This window comes from Ailuropoda melanoleuca, chromosome 13 (assembly GCF_002007445.2).
Source record: "Ailuropoda melanoleuca isolate Jingjing chromosome 13, ASM200744v2, whole genome shotgun sequence".
In the NCBI taxonomy this organism is placed as follows: Eukaryota; Metazoa; Chordata; class Mammalia; order Carnivora; family Ursidae; genus Ailuropoda; species Ailuropoda melanoleuca.
In genome coordinates this window covers 11,475,603-11,502,272 of record NC_048230.1, presented here as the reverse complement: position 1 = coordinate 11,502,272, position 26,670 = coordinate 11,475,603, and the positions used below count along the sequence as shown (strand labels likewise).

General features: G+C 37.0%; 1 protein-coding gene across 1 annotated transcript in view; it reads right to left on the bottom strand.

Moving 5' to 3' along the window:
• PPM1D (protein phosphatase, Mg2+/Mn2+ dependent 1D) overlaps positions 1-26,670 on the bottom strand; it is a 45,116-nt gene that overhangs the window by 6,426 nt on the left and 12,020 nt on the right. Inside the window, exons 2-4 of the mRNA XM_034640130.1 lie at positions 20,744-20,972; positions 12,577-12,701; positions 3,460-3,650 (exon numbers count right to left, since the gene is read on the bottom strand). Coding sequence (XP_034496021.1) covers positions 3,460-3,650; positions 12,577-12,701; positions 20,744-20,972 — 545 coding nt within the window. The remainder of the gene's footprint in view (positions 1-3,459; positions 3,651-12,576; positions 12,702-20,743; positions 20,973-26,670) is intronic.

Here is a 26,670-nt window from a genome sequence, read left to right as displayed (position 1 = left end):
GGGAGGGGGGTGGGGGAATGGGATAGACTGGTGATGGGTAATAAGGAGGGCACGTATTGCATGGTGCACTGGGTGTTATACGCAACTAATGAAGCATCGAACTTTACATCGGAATCCAGGGATGTACTGTATGGTGACTAACATAATATAATAAAAAAATCATTTAAAAAAAAAAACCCTCACTGCAAAGGGCCAATTTCCTCCTAAAATAATATTTTCTGCAAATCAAAGACAATGATCCAACATAAAAATTGTCAAATGTGAACAAAATCCAGAGACAAGAAAATATAAACAATTGTTAAACATATACAGTTGATCCTTGAACAATGTGGGGTGTTAGAGGTGCCAACTCTCCCACACAACTGAAAATCCATGTACAGCTTTTAATTCCCCTCAAACTTAACTACTAATAGCCTACTGCTGACAGAAACCTTACGAATAAAATTAAGTTGATTAGCACATATTTTGTATGTTATCTGTGTTATATATGTATTCTTACAATAAAGATAGAAAAAAAAAGAAAATTATAAGGAAAATACATGTACAGTGTTATACTATAAAAATCCATGTTAAGTGGACCCACATAGGTCAAACTCATGCTGTTTAAAGGTCAACCATGTATAAAAATGATGTCACTCATATGAGGAAAAAAAGCAATATAATAAGTGGCTATAGTATGGAGACCAAATGCATACCAACAGAAAGAGTGGGGGAAAAAAAAAACCTTAAATGATCTCATGTTACGGGCGCGTGGGTGGCTCAGTCAGGTGTCTGCCTTCGGCTCAGGTCAGGATTCTGGAATCCTGGGACTGAGTCCCATGTAGGGCTCCCTGCTCAGAGGGGAGTCTCCCTTTCCCTCTGCTCTTCCCCCCTGCTTATGCTGGCTCTCTTTCTCAGATAAATAAATAAAATCTTTAAAAAAATGATTTCGTGTTATCCAAAATAAATGTAGCTTGGAATAAAACTTTTAGCATCATACACATATTCAATACATGGATTCAGTAACTACTAAGTTTCAAAAAATGGAAATGAAAATGATATGCTCCAGAATATAGAGCCATATATCTTAAAAAGTATCTCTATAGAAATAATTCAAACATTAGTGTACTATAAATATAAAATATTAATATAACTTACTATAATACATACTATATAGTATATATTAAAAGCACTATATCAAAAAATATAAGTACTTTTTGTCATCTTTATACCTGAAGTTAATATACTCAAAATGGATAAAGAACTGTGGTTTTTTCATCCTTTCCTTGGGAAAATGGGGAATCATCTTTATTTGGGGTTATGTGATCTTGGGTATATTACAGTATTCCAACCCATTATTGATGGCAAACTGCAAATAACTCCTCTCAGCTGCCTTATAATCTTTGCTGCCACCCATTGTCTGTCATTGCCAACTTTGCATTGGTAATTTTGTTAAGGGCCTAGAAGGTTTTCCTACACCTACTAACAATAGAATCCTTACATTCATTATCAACTATCCTCTATTTTAAAAATACATATTGAAAATACAGCTTTTCGGTAACACTCCACTAACTGAATATAAAGACCTAACTTCCTGACAGCATTTAAAACCATTTTGTCTCCTCTCCTCCAGTCACATCAAGCTACTTGTGAAACCTGAATATGTCAAATTTGTATCTCTTCGACTTCACACATTTTATTCCTTTTCCTGGAAAGCTTCTCTCTCCTCACTTATATATTTACCTGGTAAATTCAATCCCACCTTTAAGAATTGCTCAAGTATCACTCTTGTCTAAGAAACTTTCTTACACAATCTTCCCAGGTTTCCAGTCTTCTCCCTCTCAGTTCTCGTAACACTTGTTCTAAATATTGTTATATGAATGCTTCCTTCAGGACTAATTCTAAAACCACTCTGGTGTTTATGAATAGGTTCTCTCAATCTGGCTTATGACCTTATCATGCCACTGAAATCTTTCTCTCTCATCATTAAAGAATTTTATAGACAAAAGAATCTTTATTTTATTTACTCTTTCTTTTACACCTGATGTCACTAACCAAATGCAACATGTTAGCCCCAAGGCTATAAAAATGAATTGAGACACAACTCTTACCTTTAAACAACTCACAAATCAAGCAGGGGTCCTGACAGCTATTTACATCTCCTACTTATAACAATATGGTAAATGCTGAGCAAGGACCATATTCTATTTACCTAGTACCTAATGTTAGCTGGGTGAATGGCAGCAATTTAATACAAATTCTTTCATTTTTGACTTTTTTCATGCCAAAATATGGCTTTACCATTCCTGCCATCTGAGAGAAAGATCATCTTTTCCAAGGATAGCCAATCCCCTTGATTCCAGTTAAACTCTTCATCCTCTTCACCCTTTTTATTGAAGGTCACTAATGAAAGATCCTAACTGTAAAACCCAATATCCTGTTCTCATCCACCTGCCTCTACTTCTTTGCAGAATTTGACACTGCTGCCTACTACCCCCAAAACACTCTTTCCTTGCCTTCAACACCATCACACTCTTCTAATTTTCCTTACTTTGTCATTGCTCAGAATGAAGAGGAAATAAATTTGCAAGCAAGTCAGGAAGGAAAGAAAAGGATTTTCTCATTGATGGTTGTTTCTTGGTTTGCAATTGACTAATAAAAAGATGGATGACATTATTACCATGTGACTCAGCAATTCCAGTGTTAGGTATACACTTAAGAGAAGTGAAAACATGTCCACGCAAAAACTTGTACATGAATGTTTACAACAGTCATTCATAAGAGCCCCAAGGTGGAAACAACCCAAATATCCATCAATTGGTGAACGGATAGATAAATTAAATGTTATATATCCGTTGATGGAAAATTACTCAGCCCTAAAAAGGAATAAAGTACTTTTATTTACAAGCAACAGGGATGAACCTTGAAAATATGCTTAAGTGAAAGAAGTCAAATACAAAGGTCACATATTGTATGATATCATTTATATGAAATATCCAAAACAGGCAAAAATACAGAGACAGAAAGATCAGTGGTTGCCAGTGGGTGGGGGTAGCAGGAAATAGTGAATGACTGCTAGTGATTATGGGTTTTGGAGGCAGTGATAAAAATGTTCTGGAATGAGATAGTGGTGACGGTTGCACAACTTAGAGAATATACTACGAACCACTGAGTTACACATTTTAAAAAGGTAAATTTTATGGTATATAAATTATAGCTCAATTTTTTAAAAAGGATTAATGAGGTTTCATAGGCCATTAAGCCAAGGGCTGTTAATAACAAAGTCTGTGGTTGTGTGTTTTGTTATCTAGTTTCATTTATTTAAATCTGTCTCATTTCCCTGATGAGCTGCAAAGTTTGCTTTACGTAATTCTAGAGCCAGGCAAACGCAAGTATCTACTCAAAGTGAACATCCTTAGACCTCTGACAAAACAGAACAATGTATAGACAACAATATCAAATTACTGAGTCATTTCTCACCATTAAATATTTTTTCTCCTCTTGGTCCTGGCACATTGAGATGGCATCCTGTGGTGGAATCATATTCCAAAGTCCATCACTCCCCAAGATAATATATTTGTGCTTCTGGGGATCAAGAGTGTGGACACTTGTGTCTGGTTCAGGTGACACCACAAACTCACCACTGAAGAAATCATAGCTCCACAGATCACCTTGGGAGGGGGCAGAAATAAGAAGCAAGAAGTGTTACTTCCAAGCTAGTAATATCTTGTCAACAGATTAAAGGAGAAAACCTACATGTTCATCTAAATAGATGCAGAAAAGCAACTGATAACATTCAAAATCCATACATGATTACAAAAAAAAAAACTTCTTGGTGCACCTGGGTGGCATATTCAGTTGAGTGTCTGACTCTTGCTTTCAGTTCAGGTTGTGATCTCAGGGTCATGGGATTGAGACCTGCAACAGGCTTCCCACTTCATGGGGAGTCTGCTGGGGAGTGTCTCTCCCTTTCCATCTCCTACCCACCCCCAGCTTGTGCTCTCTCTCTCAAATAAAGAAAGCTTAAAAAAAGAAAAAAAAAAAAAGAAGGAAGAAAGAAACCATTTACTTTTCTGTGATACATAAGACAAAGTAAGTGGAACAATATAACTTTTCTTTTACTCCCCAAAACTGGGGAAAGAGTAGACAAAGGGAGAAAACATTAACCTCTCCCTCTTTTATTGTGAAATACTCTGGATAAAGACCTAAATTAAAAGCAAAAGGTCTGGGGCGCCTGAGTGGCTCAGTCAGTTAAATATCTGCCTTTGGCTCAGGTCATGACCTAAAGATCCTGGGATTGAGCCGCACATTGGGAACCTGCTTCTCCCTCTCCCTGCTCGTGCTCTCTCTTGCCATCTCTCTCTCTCTCTCTAATACATACATATAATCTTTAAAAAAAAATTAAAAATACAACACCAATTTAAGATGGATGGTGATGATGGTTGCACAACACTGTGTAAATGAACTTAATACCACCACAGACCTGTATACTTAAAATGGTTAAGATAGCAAAATTAAATATATTTGCCATAATTAAAAACATACACAAATTTAGTTGTTTCCACTCCTACTCCGTAATAGTTTAGTCTTGTTCTTAAGACACAACTCTTAACCATAACCTAAAAAAAATGCAGTATTTTCTCATTTTATCTATCTATGCCTCTTATTCCCATATCTCTGTTCCAGCTACACTGGCCTTCGTCAGAGTCCCTTATTATATTCACCATCCTTCCTCATATCACAGAGCTGTTCACAAATGCAGCTCCTATGCTTACAACACATGTTCTTCCTCTCTTAACAACCAGTAATTCTTCAAACTTCAACTCAATATCAAATATCTCTTGCCTCTCTAGCTCGGTATAATACCCTTATTTTAAGTTCTCATTAGCACATATACAAGTATTTAGAGATGTAGTTTTTCAGCTTTTTTTATGATCGGATGAAGGCCTCTCCCCTTCTCTAAACTATAAGCTTCCATGAAGACAAAGACCACATGCTTAGCAAGGAATAAATGATTTGCAAGATTCACATACAATTCTATTAGGCAGCCACTAGAAGGCACCTTTGCTACATCTGTACTCAAGTAATTCTAATCCTCATGAGTGCCTAAAAATGGTACCAATTTTCTGTTAAGCAAACTTCTCTTTCCCAAAAAGCTAGATGAAAAATGGCCATAAACCAGAAGAATGGTGCTAAATACTATAATTTACTATAAGCCAATAAGTATTACCATGCAACAAGTTAAACTTTATTTTTTTTAGGGGCGCCTGGGTGGCACAGCGGTTAAGCGTCTGCCTTCGGCTCAGGGCGTGATCCCGGCGTTATGGGATCGAGCCCCACATCAGGCTCTTCCGCTACGAGCCTGCTTCTTCCTCTCCCATTCCCCCTGCTTGTGTTCCCTCTCTTGCTGGCTGTCTCTATCTCTGTCAAATAAATAAATAAAATCTTAAAAAAAAAAAAACTTTATTTTTTAAAAATATTTATTTATTTGAGAAAGAGAGAGAGCACAAGTGGGGTGAGGGTCCGAGGAAGAAGCAGACTCCCTGCTGAGCAGGAAGCCAATATGAGACTCGATCCCAGAACTCCAGGATCATGACCTGAGCCGAAGACAGACCCGTAACGTCTGGCCACCCAGGCACCCAACAAGTTAAACCATAAAAACTAAAACCGCAATTCTTAATAAAATTTTTTCCAATTGTCAAAATAAGGACTGGAAAAGTAATGTGACAAAGCATGTTTTTAGCTTAAGTGTTCAAATCTAAAAGCTGTTAATATTTCTGAGGAGAAAATATGTGATAGAAAAGTAAAATCAAGAGAAAAAACAAGCAATTTTTTTCATTACTAAAACAATTTCATCTCTCCTACATTGGTCTTTTTATATGAAAAGATTCATTCATTTCCTTATATATGCTTACAAAATTATATTAAAATGAAAAGTAACATTTGTAGGACATTACTACAGTAATTATATTTTATGTTCTACATGGAGTTTTCACCGCTCTAGTGGATCTTTCCCATCTATTGTTTCTTCCCTTTTTAAAATAACAGCAGCGGGGACTCCTGGGTGGCTCAGTCAGTTAAGCATCTGCCTTCAGCTCAGGTCATGATCTCAGGGTCCTGGGATCGAGCCCCGAGTTGGGATCTCTGCTCAGTGGGGAGCCTGCTTCTCCTTCTCCCACTGCCTGCCTCATTGCCTACTTGTGCTCTGTCAAATAAATAAATAAAATCTTCTTAAAATTTTTGTTAAAAAAATAAAGTAACAGCAGCAAACCCTCTCTTGACCCTTTACTTTCCACTCCAACTAAAGTTCCATTTCTCTCCTTCCCTCTACAATAAAACTCCTAGGAAGAGTGTCTAAACTTGCTATATCAAATTGTCCTCCTCTTGCTCTTTCTTGAACCAACTCCAGTCATGACTGTGGTCTCACTATCCCACCAAAGCTACTTTGTCAAGGTCATCAATGACCTCCATGTTGCTAAACCAAGAGGGTCACTTCTCAGTCTTTCCCTTACCTAATCCATCAACAGTATTTTAAATACGCCTATCAATGCTACTGGCTCTCAGACTGCTATCTCCAACCTAGACCTCACCTACTGTCAATTTTAAAAACCAGTAGCCAACTGGACATCACCACTTTTATATCTGATAAGCACCTTGAAGGTAACCTGCTAAAAACTGAACTCCTGACCTCCTTTTACAACTGATGTTCCAATATTTGCTATATCAGTTAACAGCAACTCAAACCTTCTAAGCTGCTCAGTTAAAAAAAAAAAATCATTAAATAGTAAGGACATCTCCATTTGTTGTTCCTTCTGCCTAAACTCTCTTGCCCCAGAAACCCATAGGTCTCAATGCCTCATCTCTTTATTCAAATGTCTTCTTTTCAGACCTCCTCTACCCACCCCATTTAAAAATTCTCCTTCAAATGAAATGCTATGAAAGCAGATGTCTCCCAAATACTGTTCTGAACTTAAGCCTAGTACTTTATATTTATTCCTATTAAGTTTCACATTATTACTGCCAGCCTATTTTTATTTTTACATTTTTTATTTTTTTTAGATTTTATTTATTAATTTGACAGAGACAGCCAGTGAGAGAGGGAACACAAGCAGGGGGAGTGGAAGGGGAAGAAGCAGGATCCCAGCGGAGGAGCCTGATGTGGGGCTCGATCCCAGAACGCCGGGATCACGCCCTGAGCCGAAGGCAGACGCCTAATGACTGTGCCACCCAGGCGCCCCTGCCAGCCTATTTTTAAAAACATTTTATTTGGAGGTCACCTCAAACATACAAAGTTACAAAAATAAAAAATAGGACAAAAAACACCAAGATACTCTTCCACTCTACTCAGATTCACCTATTGCTGACATTTTATCTCATTTGCTTTATACATAAACATTGTGTTTGTGTGTATATGTAAAACAAAACTTTTTTAACATTTTATTTATTTATTTTAGTGGGGGAGAAAGAAAGTATACAAGTAGGGGGAGGTGCAGAGATAGAGGGAGAAAAAGAATCCCAAGCAGATTCTGAGCTAAGCTCAGAGCCTGATATGGGGCTCAATCCCAGAACCCTGAGATCATGACTCAAGCTGAAATCAAAAGTCAGACAACTTAACCAACTAAGTCACCCAGGTGCTTCTGTAAAAAATATGTTAAATCATAGCTCTTTACCCCTAAATACTTCAATGTGTATTTTCTAAAAACAAGAATATTTTATTATCAGATGGCTTAATACTGTCTTTTATAGGCTCTAGCCTAGAATCAGGAATAGCATTTACTTGTAACATTTCTTTAGGTTATACATTCTTGGCCAGAATACTACGTAGGGAATATTGTGTCAGTCTCAGCACTATTCCTCATTAGTGATGGTAATTTGGTCATTAGGCAAGGTGCTGCCTGATTTCTCTATATTCTAATTACTATTTTTTCTTTTTTTTTTAAGTTTATTTATTTATTTTTAGTAATCTCCACACCCAATATGGGGCTGGAACGCACAACCCTGAGTTCAAGAGTTGCACACTCTTCTAACTGAGCCAGCCAGGAACCTGTAATTACTATGTTTTCTCTCTTGCAACTAAAAGCAGTCTACGGGGAGATATTTTAAAATAATGCTGATATACCACTGCCTAAGTACTTTTGAGTATCTGTGTAATATAAAAAATTGAGGTCTATATACTCTATTTCTTTCTCTAGGTAGTTAACAAATGTTGAACTAAGCTAAGGAAAAAACATAGATGGGGCTCCTGGGTGGCTCAGTTAGTTAAGTGTCCGACTCTTGGTTTCTGGTCAAGTCGTGATCTCAAGGTTATGAGATTGAGCCCCATGTGGGGCTCCACATCAGCGCAGAGTCAGCTTGGGATTATCTCCCTGCCCCTCACCCTCTACCCCTCTCCCCGCTTATGCTGTAATAAATAAATAAAATCTTTAAAAAAAAATAGAATCACACCAATCAAGATCTCTCTCCAAATACATTAGTTAATACCCTTTGTACTACTATATATTCTATAGGAAGCTCATTCAATGCTGCTATTATTCAGTCTCCGTCTCCGCACCTTCACACTATCCTAATAAAAACCAAAGTGTATTTAATAGAGAAATTTGACTAGTAGCAGTTCATAAGAAAAGTATCTAAAGACTGGCACTATTCTAATAAACCAACAAATGTGGTATGATTACTAAAAGCTAATGACAGGATTCCAGGACTCCACTAGCAGAAGTATAATGCTCAGGTAGCACAAACTAAATATTTCCATTACACTTCAAACTGATCAGACCACATCTGGCAGAATATCCTCAATTCTGGACATTTATTGAAGGAATAAAGGAATATGACAAGAACAATGAAGGGTCTGCAATTAGCCTAGAGGAAAGACTAGAGAAACATGCTAGATAATTTTGAATAGGTAAATGACAGTCATTTTGCAAAAGGCAAAATAAGTACACTCCTCTGTTTTTGTTTCAGCACACAAAACTAGAACTAACATCTGAAAGATTCGTGGTGGCAGATTTTAACTGACAATTCTGCAAGAGTTTGTACTCTGAAATATTAAGATTTACTGAAGATATTCAAGCAGGGGCTGAATTACTTCTTGTCTGAATTACTCTAGAGATATCTCAGAACAGAGTAGAAATGTCTGTAACAGAAAAACCGGTTGGTTCTCTTGCTTTCCGCCAGTCCTTCACCTGTTCCTTCTTCTCCACTACACAATCACGTATGGGTCTCAAGGCTTTAAAATCCTTGGCGCACACACTTCATATATACAAAATAACTTGGCATCTACTTTTCTAAATTGAAGGTTCACCTTACTTTTTGAACTTGAAGACCTTGCCCTCAGTCCAATTAGTTGAGTTCCCCATTAAAAAAAAAAAAAAAAAAAAACCACCTCTGTTTTTGGGGCGCCTGGGTGGCCCAGTCAGTTAAGTGTCCAACTCTTGGTTTCAGCTCAGATCATGATCTCAGGGTCCGAGGATCAGACCCCATGTCATGGGCTCCACACTGAGCATGGAGCTGGCTTGAGAGTCTCACTCCCTCTCCCTCTGCCCCTCCTGCTCCTGTTCCCTAAAATAAATAATCTTAAACACACACACACACACACACAATGTTCTTTAGTAATATTAATTCCTTGCCAATTATCACGTTCTTCCCTCTTTTTCCTTCCCAGCAACTGAATGATCTTGTACTATGAACGAATAACCTGGGAAACTCAGTCTGTGATTCTGCAAAGATCTACAATATATGTGAAGTGCCTAGAACACTGCTACAGGCCCGCAATAGTACCCCTGCCTTCAATTTCGTTACCCTATTATTCTAACCACTACAGCAGCCAAAATGACCCTTAAAAAAAAAAAAAACCACAAACTGGGGATGCCTGGGTGGCTCAGTCAGTTAAGCATCCACCTTCAGCTCAGGTCATGATTCCAGGGTCCTGGGATCGAGTCCCACATCGGGCTCCTTGCATAGCAAGAAGCCTGCTTCTCCTTCTGCCTGCAGGTCCCTCTGCTTGTGCTCTCTTTGACAAATTAATTTTTAAAAAAAACTGGATCATGTCACTGCCCTACTTCGATAAACAGCAACGGTAACATTTATAGAGCACTTATTATGTGCCAGGTACTTAGTACTTTACATATATTAAGTCATCCAATACTCACAACAGAATGAGGCAGGTATCACTATGAGCCCCATTTACAGCTGAAAAAACTGTGTCACATATATTAAGTAATTTACGTATAGTAAGTGATTTGCCCAAGTTTGTACAGTAAGTAACAGCATTGGCATTGGCCCCTAGAAATTTTGGCTCCAAAGTCTATCTCTTCACCACCATGATATACTTCCCCCACTCAATTACTTCTCGAAAGTATTTAAAATAAAATTTCTTATCATGGTCTAGCTATAAAGCCTTTAGTTCTTGCCTACCACCCATAATGTCTTCATCAAACTCCTTATCTTACTTAACCTGCATGGCTTTTTTAAAAGAGTTTCTTCATTTTTTGTCAGAGAGAGAGCGAGAGCAGGGGGAGCGGCAGGCAGAGGGAGAAGAAGGTTCCTTGCTGACCAAGGAGTCCAATATGCAGGACAAAATCCCAGGAGCCTGCGATCATGACCTGAGCCGAAGGCAGACGCTTAACAGACTGAGCCACCCAGGTGTCCCTACATGGCCCTTCTTAATTGGGTCAGTGTCATATCTCTACCTCCTCTCTCTCACACTGGTTTCATTTATGTTCCTTAAAGATATCAAGCCCTTTTCTTCCTGCATTAGGATTCTTTGCTCATAAACAACAATTTGCAGCTGAGGTTAACTTAGGCCAAAAGGCAACTAGGAAGAAAATCAAGTAGTTCACACAACAGACAAGAAGCTGGAGAACCAGGCATGGATACAGGACAGTTCTAAGCCTTAGGCAGGAAAACCCAACCTCATCAATGGACACTGCTTAAGGAAGTCCTTATCACTAGGATGAATTCATTCCAACCAGTTTCTTTGTTTTTAATTTTTGTCCTTACTAGATTCACAATTCAAAAATCCCAGAACAGAGACTCTGACTGATCTGGCTAAGCTTACCTATGTTTTACAAAAGAACCTTAATAGGAATGTCTAAATTAAGACTGCACATATTAGGGAAGATGCAATTTCCAAAATTTCATTATGTTATTTAGGTAGGAAAAGAGAATATATGCTAGACAATTCCTATATCCCCCATCCCAAATCAAATGTCTACTAAGTGCCTAACGGCCTTTTGGGAATTCTACAATTCTGCTTTGACTGTTATTTTCCTTGGTCCTTTCTCCTCCTTCAGGTCTTAACTCAAATATTACTTTTTTAAAATATGTTCCTTGATAATCCTCTTTAATGTGGCCTTCCCCTGCCACCTACTATCCCTCCCACCAATTACAGGTACATCATCTTGTTTAATTTCTTTACGACATGTTTTAGAACAATTTACTCATTTGTTCATTTATTATCTATTTCCTCCACCAGATTATAGGTTCCATGAAGAGTGGGTATATCTGCATTTGATCACCAAAGATGAATTAGAGACAGTAATATGGTAGGTAGAATAATCTTTTGAAAATGCAAATCAGATGGTGTTACTCCTTACCTTGCTATCCTTTAATGTTTCCCATCATACTTACACTGGAATGCAGATATCTGCTATGATGTGACCCACGTCTGCCTCATTAACTCTAGACTTTTGATAATTCCTAGAACATGCCAAGATCTTTCCCAATTCAGGATCCATGCCTAGAATACTCTTTAACAGGTTCTTCACAAGAATAGCTCCTTCTCAGCCATCAAATCTCAGCTAAAATAACACTGCCTAAAAAGAGCATTTTCATCACACTATATAAAATAGTTTTTCCCTTCTAAATTATTCTTTATCATAGAACCCCATTTCTTTCCTTCGTGTATTTCCTAAACCGTAATTATTTCATTTATACGCTTACTTCTTTATTGCCTGTCTCCCAAACTACATAGTCTTGCTCCATGAAAGCAGACAGAAAATACATATATAAAATCAGTATTATCTCTCCAAAGCCTGATTCAGTGCCTGGCACTAAGTCAGTACTCAAGTATTTGTTAGAGGAAAGAAGGAAAAAACTGGTGTTTTCTAAACGAAATTCTCTTTACAAAAAATTTAACCAGCACATCCAAGATAAAGTTATCTCTATAGCTATAATCCTCAAGCCTTCCATCCAAAACCAGGTAGCCTAGAAAATAAGTATGTTTATTTTGTCACAAACAATTTATTTTGCTAATGAGAAATAGAGCTTTGAAGGCTCTTAAGAGAAATATGAAAGGCTGAAGTAGGGAAGCACATTTAAAAATAATTTTAAGGATAACATAAGCCTAGACATAAATATAACTTCTCTAAGTATAGGTGGGAATCAACAAAATGTTGAAAATGAATCATGATTAAAGAGCAACAGGCACTGAAATCCGTATTTTAACCATCCCCTCCATTAAATTTTAAAGGATTTATTGTAACAGTGTACCCCCATTTTCTGTCAAATGAGGACTTAGTTCTTAGTCTCCTCTTTAATGTTACCACCATACAATGTAGAAAATCCAGTATGATTTCACCAAATGTAAGTCCTACTTACCAAGTGCTCTTGCTACTGCCAGAAAAGGAATCTGGTCAATAACTGTGCTCCTTCTAACAGGTCCATTGTGAGTGAGCCGAGGTCGTTTCCAAACTACACGATTCACCCCAGACTTGTTCATCACACTGAAAAAGAGTTCACAAAAATACTCTAAATGAATAAAATATAACAACTAAGGTAGCTCAATGTGTTAAATAACTAAACAATCAGATTACACGATCACAAAATAATGACTTATCTGTTTCAGACACAAAGATGCATAAACCAAAATTCCTGTTTGGAGAGGGAAGACAAAATAGGGTAGATTAACACGAGGAGAATTGAGATTGCTGAAGTAGTTTAGACAGAACAGAGTAGAAGTAATGAGAAGAAAAATGAGTAGACAGCATGTCAGAGAAAAAAGCAAGATAACGTGATAATTAAGAAAACTGAAGGGAGGAAGAAGAGTTATAAATAAATAGTGATAAAAAATGAAAAGGAGAAGTTATACAGTTTTTGATGGATTTGAGGGTGCTAAAAACAGTACAACTTCAGTTTTCATATTTTTAATTTGAAGATATACCTCAATAGAAATATCTATGTATTTAGATATTTCTGTAATTAGAAGTATGAGAGTAGACTTTGGAAACAGATCAGTTGTAGAGATATAGATGTGGGAGTTACAGAGTAAGAAAAATCTTAGAAAGGAATCTGGCATCGGAGCAACAGAAATCTGTAATTAGTACACAGAAAAGTTAGTATGTGCTAGGGTGCCTAAAACATGGAAATATGGTCTAATCTTTAAGCAAAAAAAGTAATAATCAGGGGCGCCTGGGTGTCACAGCGGTTAAGCGTCTGCCTTCAGCTCAGGGCGTGATCCCGGCGTTGTGGGATCGAGCCCCACATCAGGCTCTTCCGCTATGAGCCTGCTTCATCCTCTCCCACTCCCCCTGCTTGTGTTCCCTCTCTCGCTGGGCTGTCTCTATCTCTGTCAAATAAATAAATAAAATCTTTAAAAAAAAAAAAAAGTAATAATCAAAACACAACAGAGGGGCACCCGGGTGGCTCATTCGGTTAAGTAGCTGCTTTCAGCTCGGGTCACAATCCCGGGGTCCTGGGATCAAGTCCCACATCGGGCTCACTGCTCAACGGAGTCTGCTTCTCCCTCTCCCTTTGCCCCTCTCCCCGCTGCTCGTGTGTGTGCACACACACTCTCTCTCATAAATTAAAAAAAAAAAGAAATACACAATAGAGATGGTCTCTCAGCACATGCCTGGCATGACTGAAATGGTAAACTGACCCTTAATTTAATCATAATCTGCCTGAATTAAAAAAAAATATATCAATGAAAGAAAAACGTTCCTCTGGAAGGCTAGAAAAGTTGGCAGAAACAGCAGCAAAGAGAATTTTCAAGAAACAATATTAGCCTAACTGATATTAAATCCATCTGACAAGATACATGCATAAGACGAGGTTGATTCCCAAGACTTTCAAAGATAGATGACACTAAAATAATCTAAGTCTTCTCATTTAGAGCCCCTCTGCATCCAGAAATCCTTTGATTATAATCTGAAATTTCATTCATCTACAGCAAGCCAGCTGACAATAATATGTGGTTTCCTCATCAGTTATTTTTCTCATGATTAATGAGTACTAAGACATCCTGACATATACATGAGTGAGTCCTTTATTAGTTTATTATGTTGACCTTGAGTAGCATGACTCTATCTTCCTAAACTGGATGAACACTGAAATGAAACTGGCTTCAAGATGTGGAAAGCTGAAGACAGGACAAATAATGGTGACCACTCTCAAAGGAATGTCACTATAAAATGCCACAGACCTCAGCAGCTGCCAGCCAGTTAACCCAACTATGGCTTTTCTATCTCTACTCCAACTTCAAAAGAATGAAAATACTAGAGAAAAAAGAAAAAACAAATGGAATAAAAATCCTAAGAGAAGAAAACAAAGGCATAAGTCTTATAAATGAGAAATAGCCACGCTTACTCTGAGCCAAAAAAACCATGAATATAGCAGAACAGCCTCAACCTTCTTTCTGAAGTAGAAAACAAACTTATCTGACAAGGGCAGGACAGAAGATTTGAGCAACTTTGTCTCATGAAACTCTGCAATGATGGAAATGTTCACTCTGCCCTGTGTGGCTACTGAGCACTCTGTGACTAGTGCTAATGAGGAACTGAATTTTTTATTTTCATTGTAATTAAATTATATTTAAATTTAAACAGCCATATGTGACTAGTGGCAACTACATTAGATAGCAGAGAGGAGGAATGAAGCAAGTACAAAATGACCACTAATGTTGTCAGTGATAACACAGAAGAGAAATTCAATAGAGTTGTTTATTTACTATCCCTTTTGAGAATCCATTTACTTCAATTCAGAGTCCTCAAAGCAACATTGTTCTAGGTCATAGCAAGTTAGAATACCAAAGGTGGTCATTTTGTTATTTTATGCTTTCGTCAACACTGATCCTCAAAAAACAAACAGGAGAGTAAAGATTAAATCTACCATTCACAAGAACAGACACAATCATTCTGCCTTCATACCACCTTAAGTCTTATTGTTCTTTCCTAAACCTGCTCCCTAAAATGTTAAGACTTAATACTTAAGTAATTACAGTAGCTACCCAAATTGTTTCCATTATAACTCTTAAGTAGGAGCTCTCTTGATATTTAACAGTCAAAGATATTATGGTCTCTGTGCTTCTGAGGAACAAAAATCAAAATAATGGTACGGGTTAAAACAAAGTTTTAAATCCAGTATCAAAAAACCAAAGCAATGTTATAAAAGATGCTGCTTTTTTATTGCACTCCCTGCTGTTGTCCTGTATGATTAAAAGGCATACACAAAGAACAGCGTGATATGCAGAGAGCTGACTGAGCAGCAACAGAAGGCTGGAAAAACAGAGCACTGGCCAGTTGCCTAGGGTGAGACGGAGGGAAAGGAGGAAATAACTTATAATAAAACAGCTCAATTTGTGCAAAAAGACACCTGCTCCCAAATGGCAAAGAGCATCTGTCCAACCATCCAGATGGTATTTTAAGTGATAAGACAAAAACCATAAACTCTAAAAAAAAAAAGTTATTAAAAATAAAAAATACATAATTTAATAATTAATATAGACAAAGAATAGTCAAGAAAATATATTTTAAAAGATTAATTAAAAGGGATCACGACTACCAATATTAAAAATTCTAATGAAGCCACATTTTTTTTTAAAAAGTATACTACTGGTACATGAACATACAGTATAAGAAATAGAATGCCCAGAAAAAAATCCAAATATTTACAGGAATTCAGTTTATAATTGCAAAGCCCACTTTGCATGACTATGACCTTCACACTCATAGGATCAAATAGATGACAGCATGAAACCAGGCTCATAACTTTGTAGAATAAAGAACAGGAAACAGTATGTCAGCATGGCAGCTTCAGTTATGCTGTCTTCAGCAATGTCCTTAAGAGAAATCCAAGAGCCATTTTCCAGCCCCCATAAACAAGCTTCATATGCCACAGGTAAACTTCATATGCCTCAGAAATCAGTGTCTTATAATAGCCCGTGACTTACCGGTCCCTGCACAAGTGAAACTGCATGTATACAGGGCAGCTAATAAGGTCTGTGCTTCCCAACAGAAATTTATAGTCCACTCAAAATCTTCTCTATCCAGCTACAGTTCCAATTCAAGGATCATTCTACCATAAACAATGTTACCTTATAATAGAACTGACATTCCATCTTAACCAGAGAAACGGTGCTAGGAGTGGGTAAACTCAAGGTCATCTTCCTACTAAAGAGGGGTTTTATGCCTGGTTAGCCTTCTAATCAGTAAGAAAAATATATATAATTGTTTTAGTAGCTACCACTGGCCACTGCGAAAAAAATATTAACTTGTATCCCTACTACACAGCTCAGATTTAAAAATTCCAGAGAATTGAAGGTTAAAATGTACAAGATGAAACCATACAAGTACTAGAAAAGTGGCTTTCAAAATATGATTCAGAGGCCCCTGGAAGGGGTCCCCCAGACCTTTTCAGGGGGTCTGCTAGGTCAAAATTATTTTCATAAGACTATGTGTATACAATGGAGTTTTTGAGAGGCTAAAAGATTTGATATGATATCACATAATAAAATGTATTGGATCTGTGTAACTTCATCAAACCAATATTTCACAAATGACCAATGCCTATGTTACAAAATCACACACGGGGGCTATATACTACACGTTTCCAACTATGCAAAACTATGGAGACGTAAAGAGACCAGTGGTCCCCATGAGTAAGGAAGGAGGAAGGGATAAACAGAGAACACAGGATTTTTAGGACAATGAAAGTATTTTTATGATAATATAATGGTAGATACATGTAATTATGTATCTGTCAAAACCCTAGAACATCCCTACTGTAAACTATGGGCTTTGGGTGATAATGATATGTCAATGTAGGGTCATCACTTGTAATAAATATACCACTCTGGTATAGGATGTGATAGTGGGAGAAGCTGTATGTATAAGAGGAAGCAGGGAGTATACAGGAACTCTCAGTACTTTCTATTTACTTTTGCCATGAACCTAAAACTGCTCTAAAAAATAGTCTATTAATAAAAAAAATCATTTAACCAATGGCTCTTAATTGATACACATATGGTTCTTAATATAAGCATATAAAAAGGTCATTGATATAATTTCAGAACCACACTATTATTAACCTTTAAGAAACTACCTCTTTTTGAGTTTTAAAATAGTATCAAAGAATATCCCCATACATGGAAAAGCTATTAAAATACTCCTCCCTTTTCCAAATATGTATCTATGAAAGACCAGCTTTACTTCTGATACTGCAACCAAAAAAAACATTATAACAGATTGAAGGCAGAAGCAGATATGAGAATCTAGATGTCACCTATTAAGCCAGACATTAAGGAGACTTAGTAAACGTAAAACAATGTCAAGTCTCTCTCTAAACTTGTTTTGGGAAATAGCTATTTTTTCATTAAAAAAAATGTTCTTTATGTTAACAAAATGGGTTTATTTATTTTTTAAATTTTTATTTATTTATTCATGAGAGACATAGAGAGAGAGACAGAGGGAGAAACAGGCTCGATCTCAGGACCCCGGGATCACGACCTGAGCCAAGGCAGATGCTTAATCGACTGAGCCACCCAGGCGCCCAATACAATGGGTTTAACACAGTTATTTTTCAGGGGCGCCTGGATGGCTCAGTAAGTCGAGCATCCGACTCCTGATTTCAGCTCAGGTCATATTAGGGTCCTGGGATCCAGCCCAGCAGCGGGCTCTCAACTCAGCAGAGTCTGCTTGTCTCCCTCGCCCTCTGCCCCTCCCCCCACTCAGGCATGCACGTTCACGTGCTCTCTCTCAGATAAATAAATCTTTAAAAAATATAGTCATTTTTCAATGAACAAATATTTGAAAATGTCTCTATTTTTAGTTTCTAAAATAATTATATATAACCCACATAAACAAAAAGCTCCTCAAGGTCCTCAACTTTTAAGAGTATAAAGGGTTCCTGGGCACTTGGGTGGCTCAGTCTGCCTTCTGCTCAGGTCATTCATTATCCCAGGGTCCTGGGATTGAGTCCCCCCATCGGGCTCCCTGCTCAGTGGGGAACCCGCTTCTCCTCTCCCTCTGCCTGCAGCTCCCCCTGCTTGTGCTCTCTTTCTCACTTTCTGTGTCTCTCTCAAAATAAATAAATAAAATCTTTAAAAAAAGGAGTATAAAGGGCTCCTAAACCCAAAAATATTCATAATCACTGTACTAGAATATAGAGGACTTTTTAATAACCTCAGAATGAGAGAACTATACGTACAGCACAAAAAAACAAAAGTCATAACAGAAGACACTGAACTACATTAAAACAAACTTCCATATAGAAAAAAAATCCCAGGACCATAACATAACTAAAAGTCAAATTGTGAAAACAACACCTGAAACACATCACATACATTAGACTAATTTCTCTAATTATATAAGCAGCTCTTACACACTAATACAAAAAAAAGGCTAACAATCTTCCCCCTAAAATGAACATATTATAAACAGAAATACACAGAAAAGGAAATATAAATAGCTGTTAAACAAATAAAAAGATATTCAACCTTTCTTGTAAGACAAATTAAAATTAAAATATCACCAAGTTTCCCCCCTTTTTTAACCTAAAAGTCAAAAATGATCAAAAAGTTCTAGAAGTATGTTGTCAAGGGCATCCATATACACTGCTGACATTAATATAAACTGGTACAACCTCCATGTAGACAAATAATTATCAATATTCAAAACATACTCCTCTTTGGCCCAGCAATTACTTCTAGGAAATAACCCCATAAATATGTATGTACAAAAAGATACGTGTACAGGATTTTTCATTTTACAGTAATGTTTGCAATAACAAAAAAAATAGAAATACTCTTCAACAGGAAAATAGTTAAATAAATGATGGTACCTCCACACATGGTACAGCTTCATATCTGATTGTGTATGAATATCTACCAAAGGACGCACAGTAATACTGGTTTCTTGAGGGGGAGGGCAAATGGGTGGCCTGTGGGACAGTAGCAGTTGAGAGACCTTCTAAAGTGTACCATTTTATGCTACCTACATTTTAACCAATGAATGCTGCTACCATTAAAAAAAATGTGTGTGTGTGTATAAATCATTATACATAAATTATAAACATCTGGTGTATTTCTATACTACTCTTATTTCTCTGCATAGCGGAAATCACACTACAAATATAATTTTATATCCTGCTTACTTTGTGACCAATAAGCATTTACCTATAATATTAAAAATTCCCTATAGATGTGGGAGTTCATTATACTACTCTTTCTACCTTTATATGTTTGAAAATTTTGCTAACACCATGATTTTTAAAAATCTATCTATAAACATTATTTTTAATGGATATATCATATTCAATATTATAAATTATGTATTGTAATATACTTAACCATTCTTCAGTTGTTGGGCCTTCAAGTTATTTCCAGCCTTTAATAGTCTTTAAACATTGCTGCCATCAATAACCCTGTTCAGATATTCTGGTCCACATTTCAGATTTCTTTAGAGTACATTCCTGAAATTACTGAGTCTATAAACATTTGAAGCTAGTGGGTATGAATTATAGTCTATATAAGTCATACCAATTTATAATTCTGCCAACAGGATTCCCATTTCAACAAAAATATTGAGAAGTATCTCTCTTTTTTTAACTTTGCTAACCCAACAGCAGGAAATAGTTTCACTTTGATAATTTTTTTCAAATGTTTGCTATTCTTGCATTTTTGTTGTTGTTCAAAGTTCTCTATTCACCTATCGGGGGGGGGGGGTTCTTTGTGTTTCTTACTGATTTTTTGAACTGCTTATAGTTTAAGTTAAGATGTAAATTCTTTCCCCCAGTTAGTTTATTAATACTCTGAAAAAGTCTATTTTGACTTAATAGAAGGAAGAAAAAGGAGGCAAGTAATAATATCATAGTAAGGCTTTAGTTAGAATAATTATTTAGAAAATACTGGATTCTATTTAACTTGCCTCATACCTTCAATTTTTAAAACTTAGTATAGGGATAAGTTTTAAATTTTCTCATGTTATTCATTCCTCTGATTTTTAGGATAATCTTACATTTTAGTTTGCCTCATAAAATATGCTGAAGCCACTTTCAGTTCATAGATTACAAATTATAGATTGAGATGATAACTTGAAAGAGACAAAAGAAAATAGTAAGAAGAAAGGTCTGCAGCACATCTGACATAGAAACCAAAGAAAAAAAAGCTGAAGGTTAAGTATAACAAAATTCTGTTCCCAAAGCCAGATTCAAATTGTTCTACTCTGAAACCCTAAGGGTTGCTCTGCCCAGATTTTGAAAGTCATGCAGCAGTATTTAGGCAAAAGGTAATCAATAAATCCTTGTATATATTATTTGACTCCTGTTAAAATATTATTTCCCTCCGGAGCCATTATCAGAAATAAAACAGTCAACTCAAAATAATGAGATAAATATGAATGCAGATGGGTACTTTATCAGGCAAACTAAAAACCTATAATACTGAGAAAGTAACTTCACTGAAAGGGAGTAATAAATAGGTCAATCTGGTTAGTAAAGCAGAAAAGAACTAAATAGAATCAAGAGAGGAAAGACAAAACAGCACAATGATTACCTCCCACCAAGTCCTTCGATTCGTTCTCTTTCCTTGGGAAGTTCTGGCTTATGGTCCTGTGTCACCTCCACAGCTCTGACAAAATCATCCTTCGGGTCATCCTGAATTCCAAGAACCACCCCTGAGTCACCCACGTGAGCTACATACATCTTCATGCCCCGTATGATGACCACACTGGCAGTTGTCCCTGACGTGCTGGGAAGACCTGTCATAGTCTTTGGCCATTCTGCTGTAATAAGAAATAAAATATTTTACTCTTCCAGGTATAAACATTAATATGGTATCAGAACAAAAAAAAAAAAAGGCAACGTGTGCTGAATTAGCATGTTAAAACTTGAGTTAGCATAGGATAAAATTTAAGAACATTTTGAAAGCTATTCAAAAAGAACTTGTGTTAATTTCTTCATCAATATATTAATAAATTAATTTTATAAATAATATAATTTTATTACAAACCAATCCCAGGAAAAAAATATTACAGGAAAGACTGACTAGTTCCACATGTCTTAGTCCTAACTACATTTAGTGGCAGGTATGTGTTCAGTTTTTTTCTATAGCCTGTAGCTTAGCATCTATTTATTAATCTCTCTTTTAAAAGATTTTCAGCAAAAGCTATTTGATTTGTTTTTGAAATAGCTATTGTGTACCAGGTTCCGTGCTAAGAGCTTTACATGTATTATCTCAAAAAATACTTGCAACAAACCTATACGATAGGTTAAATTATTCCCATTATTTTCATTTTACAGATGAGGAATAGTTTAAAGTTGTTTAAGATAACTCAAATATTAAGTGACAGAGACCCAATATATTTAATTCCAAAACCTTATATTGACTAATTATTCATTTAAAAATCTGAAATATTCTGTAATATTAAACAAACTACAATTTACAGTTCAAGATAACCAACTGAATTCAAACACTGACATAGTCTCCTCACCAAAATCCCACTGAAAGGACAGAATATAAATATTAGAAAAAGTCCACGGGAGTCCTGAAACACAGAGGAAGGTCATACACAAATCTGAGAAATCCTTGGAATCTTAAAGAAATGGAATTATATTAAGGGAAAAATCAGAATACAAAACTTGTAGTCCAAAATAAGTGAAAAGCACATAACAGTTGTCCCTGTTAACAGAGTCCCTGAAAAGCTCAAGCTCTGAGACAATGGCAAAGGCTGAAATAGGAATGGATAGTAAAAGTTTGGCAGATTTATTTAAAACCGCAGGAGCTAGGTCAGTGCCTAAACTCTCCACACAGTAAAAAGTAAAACATTTTAGTTCCTAAGCTACCAGTACCTATAAACCTCTCTTTTAAGGAAAGTGACTGATGCATCTGTTGATAGGGACAACAGGGTCTCAACAGGGATGAGGTGGAATAGGGCCTAAAAAAACTGGATGGGGTGCCCCACAACTTTCATAGCCACAAAGCATCTCTAGTATATTCAGACTAATTAGAGCTCTTTTCTTTACAATATTACATGCGCTGAAAAGACATTTCTTGAATCCTATAGCACATCTCCTCATCTCATCCTGCAGATGGAATCCACTCTACAGAATGCCCTGTCACTCCCGGCAGAAGGCCACTTGCAGTATATGAAATAATGACCTTCACAATTGCTGAGGGAAACAGAATGGCTACCAATATTGATGAAGCCAGAAATTCATAAACATACACATGTAAAACCACCTGCAACAGTAACAGACACATAGTAAGTGCTCAATAAATGTTTGATTTTCTTAAATAATAACAATAACAATAAAAACTAACAGCCTAAGAGGCATCAAAAATATACAAAGAGAAAATGGGCCCCAAGAAAACATCTGTGGAAGAATCAAAAGCATCTATAGATTACTGGCATTGACAAGCTTCAGTAAGGTTACTGAATAGAAACACTATTAAAAAAAATAATAGGGGCGCCTGGGTGGCACAGCGGTTAAGCGTCTGCCTTCGGCTCAGGGAGTGATCCCAGGGTTATGGGATCGAGCCCCACGTCAGGCTCCTCTGCTATGAGCCTGCTTCTTCCTCTCCCACTCCCCCTGCTTGTGTTCCCTCTCTCGATGGCTGTCTCTATCTCTGTCGAATAAATAAATAAAATCTTTAAAAAATAATAATAATAAATCAATACCATTTCTGTAAGCCAGCAACAAAAAATTACAAAATGTAACTTTTAAAAAAAGATACCATTCACAATAGCAGCAAAAGGTATACTATATATCTGGGAACAATGCTAACAAATCTCTAACAAGACCTTTATGGAAAAGCTGTAAACTAATGGACCAAAAGAACAGAATAGTGAGCACAGAAACAGACCCATGCATTTTTAAACACTTGATATACAAATAGTGGAGAAAAGACTGACTTTCAAGGGTGCCTGGGTGGCTGAGTCAGTTAAGCGTCTGCCTTCAGCTCAGGTCATGAAACCAGGAATGTGGGATTGAGTTCCCAGGTCAGGCTCCCTGCTTAATTGGGAGTCTGCTTCTCCCTCTCCTTCTGCCCCCCCAATCCTCCACCACCACCAAATAAATAAATAAAATCTAAAAAAAAAAGACTGACTTTCAGTACATGGAATCGGGACAAGATTAAAAAACAACAAACAAACAAAAAAAACACAACACTTTGGGTCCATGATGCCAAGCACAAAAAATCAATTCCAGACACACTAAATGACCTAATACGAAAAGCAAAGCTAAAATGCTTAGAAAATATATAGGAAGGTATATTCATGACCTCAGGATAGGAAGGGATTTCCTAAAAACAAATGATGGACTAGCCATGTAAAGAAAATTATTAAGAAGCTATACTACCACTGGGGGCGCCTGGGTGGCACAGCGGTTGAGCGTCTGCCTTCGGCTCAGGGCGTGATCCCGGCGTTATGGGATCAAGCTCCACGTCAAGCTCCTCCGCTATGAGCCTGCTTCTTCCTCTCCCACTCCCCCTGCTTGTGTTCCCTCTCTATCTCTGTCAAATAAAATAAAATCTTTAAAAAAAAAAAAAAAGACAAACCTATACTACCACTAAAATTAAGAATTTCTGTTCATCAGAAGATACCATTACTAGAGTGAAAAGTTGTAATAACACGCCACAGACATGGTATTCAGAATATAAAAACGCTCCTACAAATCAAGACAAACTATGCAACAGAAAAATGCAACAAAAAATGCCTTTTGCAAAAGAGGAAATCCAAACAGACAAAAAATATGCAAAGGTGTTCAGCTTCTTTAATCAACAGGGAAATACAAATTAAAAACCACAATGAGATACCACTATATAATTATCAGACTGCATAAATTAAAGTCTGACAATAGAAACTGTGATTAAGAATGTGGAACATGGGGCGCCTGGGTGGCTCAGTCGTTAAGCGTCTGCCTTCGGCTCAGGGCGTGATCCTGGCGTTCTGGAATCGAGCCCCACATCAGGCTCCTCCGCTGGGAGCCTGCTTCTTCCTCTCCCACTCCCCCTGCTTGTGTTCCCTCTCTCGCTGGCTGTCTCTCTCTGTCAAATAAATAAATAAAATCTTAAAAAAAAAAAGAATGTGGAACATGTTCTATCAACTACTCGTGAGAGTATAAACTGATAAAACCACTTCAGAAAACATCTAGGCATTATCAAAAATGAAGGTATGTATACACTTCGACTACTATACCTAGATATATACCATGAATTAATGTACGTGTATACACAATATATATGAATGTTCAGAGTTGGATCGCTCATATGGGCTCAGGTCATGATCTCAGGGTCCTGAGATCCAGCCCCATGTCAGGCTCCACGCCGCTTAAGATTCTCTCTCTCCTTCTTCAATCTCTTAAGATTCTCTCTCTCCCTCTATCCCACCCCACAGGCTCTCAATAAATAAATAAATATCTTAAGAGGAAAGAAAGAAAAAAAGAAAAGAAAAAAAAGAAAAGAAAAGAAAAGAAAAAAGAAAAGAAAAAGAAAAGTAAAGAAAAGAAAACAAGCAAACCCCTACAGAACTATCACCACAAAAGTCAGGATGACAGTTACCCCTTGAGAAAAGANGTAAAGAAAACAAGCAAACCCCTACAGAACTATCACCACAAAAGTCAGGATGACAGTTACCCCTTGAGAAAAGATAAAAATATGAGATGAGAAAAGACATATGGGAGCTTCTGTAGTACAGGCAATGTTCTCTTTCTTAACCAGATGATGTTCATTTTACAACCCTTCATTGAAGTGTGCATTTATGTTTTATGGCCTTTTCTATATGTATATTTCACAATTTGTTTAAAGTTAAAAAAAAAAAAAGAAAGAAGCAGGAAGAAGGCATCAATTTTGCAGGCATAGATCACAGCACAGAGCTCCCCAGCCCATCTAGTTTCCCGCTTTGGTTACAGATATTATTCCTAGAAGCTTAGCCTAGAGTATGTTGAATGTTTCTTTAGTCTTTTCAGTTATTTTGTGTGTTAACTATAGATCTTGCTAAAACCTTTTCTTTTCGGGGCACCTGGGTGGCTCAGTTGTTAAGCGTCTGCCTTCAGCTCAGGTCATGATCCCAGGGTCCTGGGACTGAGCCCTGCATCGGGCTCCCTGCTCCGCTGGGAGCCTGCTTCTTCCTCTCCCACTCCCCGTTTGTGTTCCCTCTCTCACTGACTGCTCTCTGTCAAATAAATAAAATAAAATCTTTTAAAAAATAATATATAAGACCTTTTCTTTTCAAATAAGCTAAAACAGATTGGTTTTTGCAGCAAAGGAACCTAAAAAAATAAAAATCTATTACCACAATAAGTATTAACAAGGTGAACTTCCAGAAAGAAAGGTTCTTAGGCACATTCAGAAAACAAAATTTACCTAAAATTTACCAGCTGTTTGCAAAAAGCACCTAAAAAAGAAAAAAGAAGGAAAAGAAGAAAAGAGCTTTAAAAAAAGGGGGGGATATTCAAAGATATAATATTAATATTTAAATCACATTTTTTGGTCAAAAGGCCTAACGTACAAAGAGCTATTCTGCAATGATCTAAAAATACGCAACAATCCATGCTTTCTTCATTTGAAAAGTCACCTTTTATCATATGCTACATTTTGCCTCAGATCTATTTCTAGACTCATCCTACTCATCTATTTATGGTTCTTTTCAATAATTGGGAGTTTGACTATCCCCCAATTATTATTCTTTCTCATTACTCAAGAATTTTTCCAAATAAACTCTAGAAGCAAATTGGAAATTAAAAACAAAAACAAAATAAACAACCTGGGGCACCTGGGCAGTCGTTTAAGTGCCTGACTCTTGGTTTCAGCTCAGGTTGTAATCGCAGGGTCATGAGCAAAATCAAGTCCCAGGTCTGACTCTGTGGTCATTGTAGAGTCGGCTTGAGATTCTCTCTCCCTTCCATCTCCCTCTGCCCCTCCCACCCGTGCTCTCCATCTCTCTCTCTCTCAAATAAATCTTTAAAAAAAAAAACAAATCCTGTTAAGCTTCTGATTAAAACTGCAATAAATTTATATATTAAGGAATCAATATCTTTATAATTTGTCTTGTTTTCTACTTTACATTTTAATCTTTTAATTTTTAAAAAATTACTTATAAACAAATGACTTAAAACTAGGAGCATATTGGGCGCCTGAGTGGCTCAGTTGATTAAACCTCTGCCTTCCTCTCAGGTCATGATCTTGGGGTCCTGGGATCAAGTCCCCTGTAGGGCTCCTTGCTCAGCAGTGAACCTGCTTCTCTCCCTCCTACTCCCCCTGCCTGTGCTCGCTCTGTCAAATAAATAAATAAAATCTCAAAACAAAAACCTAGGAGCATATTAGAAAGACAGTATCAGGGGCGCCTGGGTGGCACAGTCGTTAAGCGTCTGCCTTCGGCTCAGGGCATGATCCCGGCGTTCTGGGATCGAGCCCCACATCGGGCTCCTCCGCTAGGAGCCTGCTTCTTCCTCTCCCACTCCCCCTGCTTGTGTTCCCTCTCT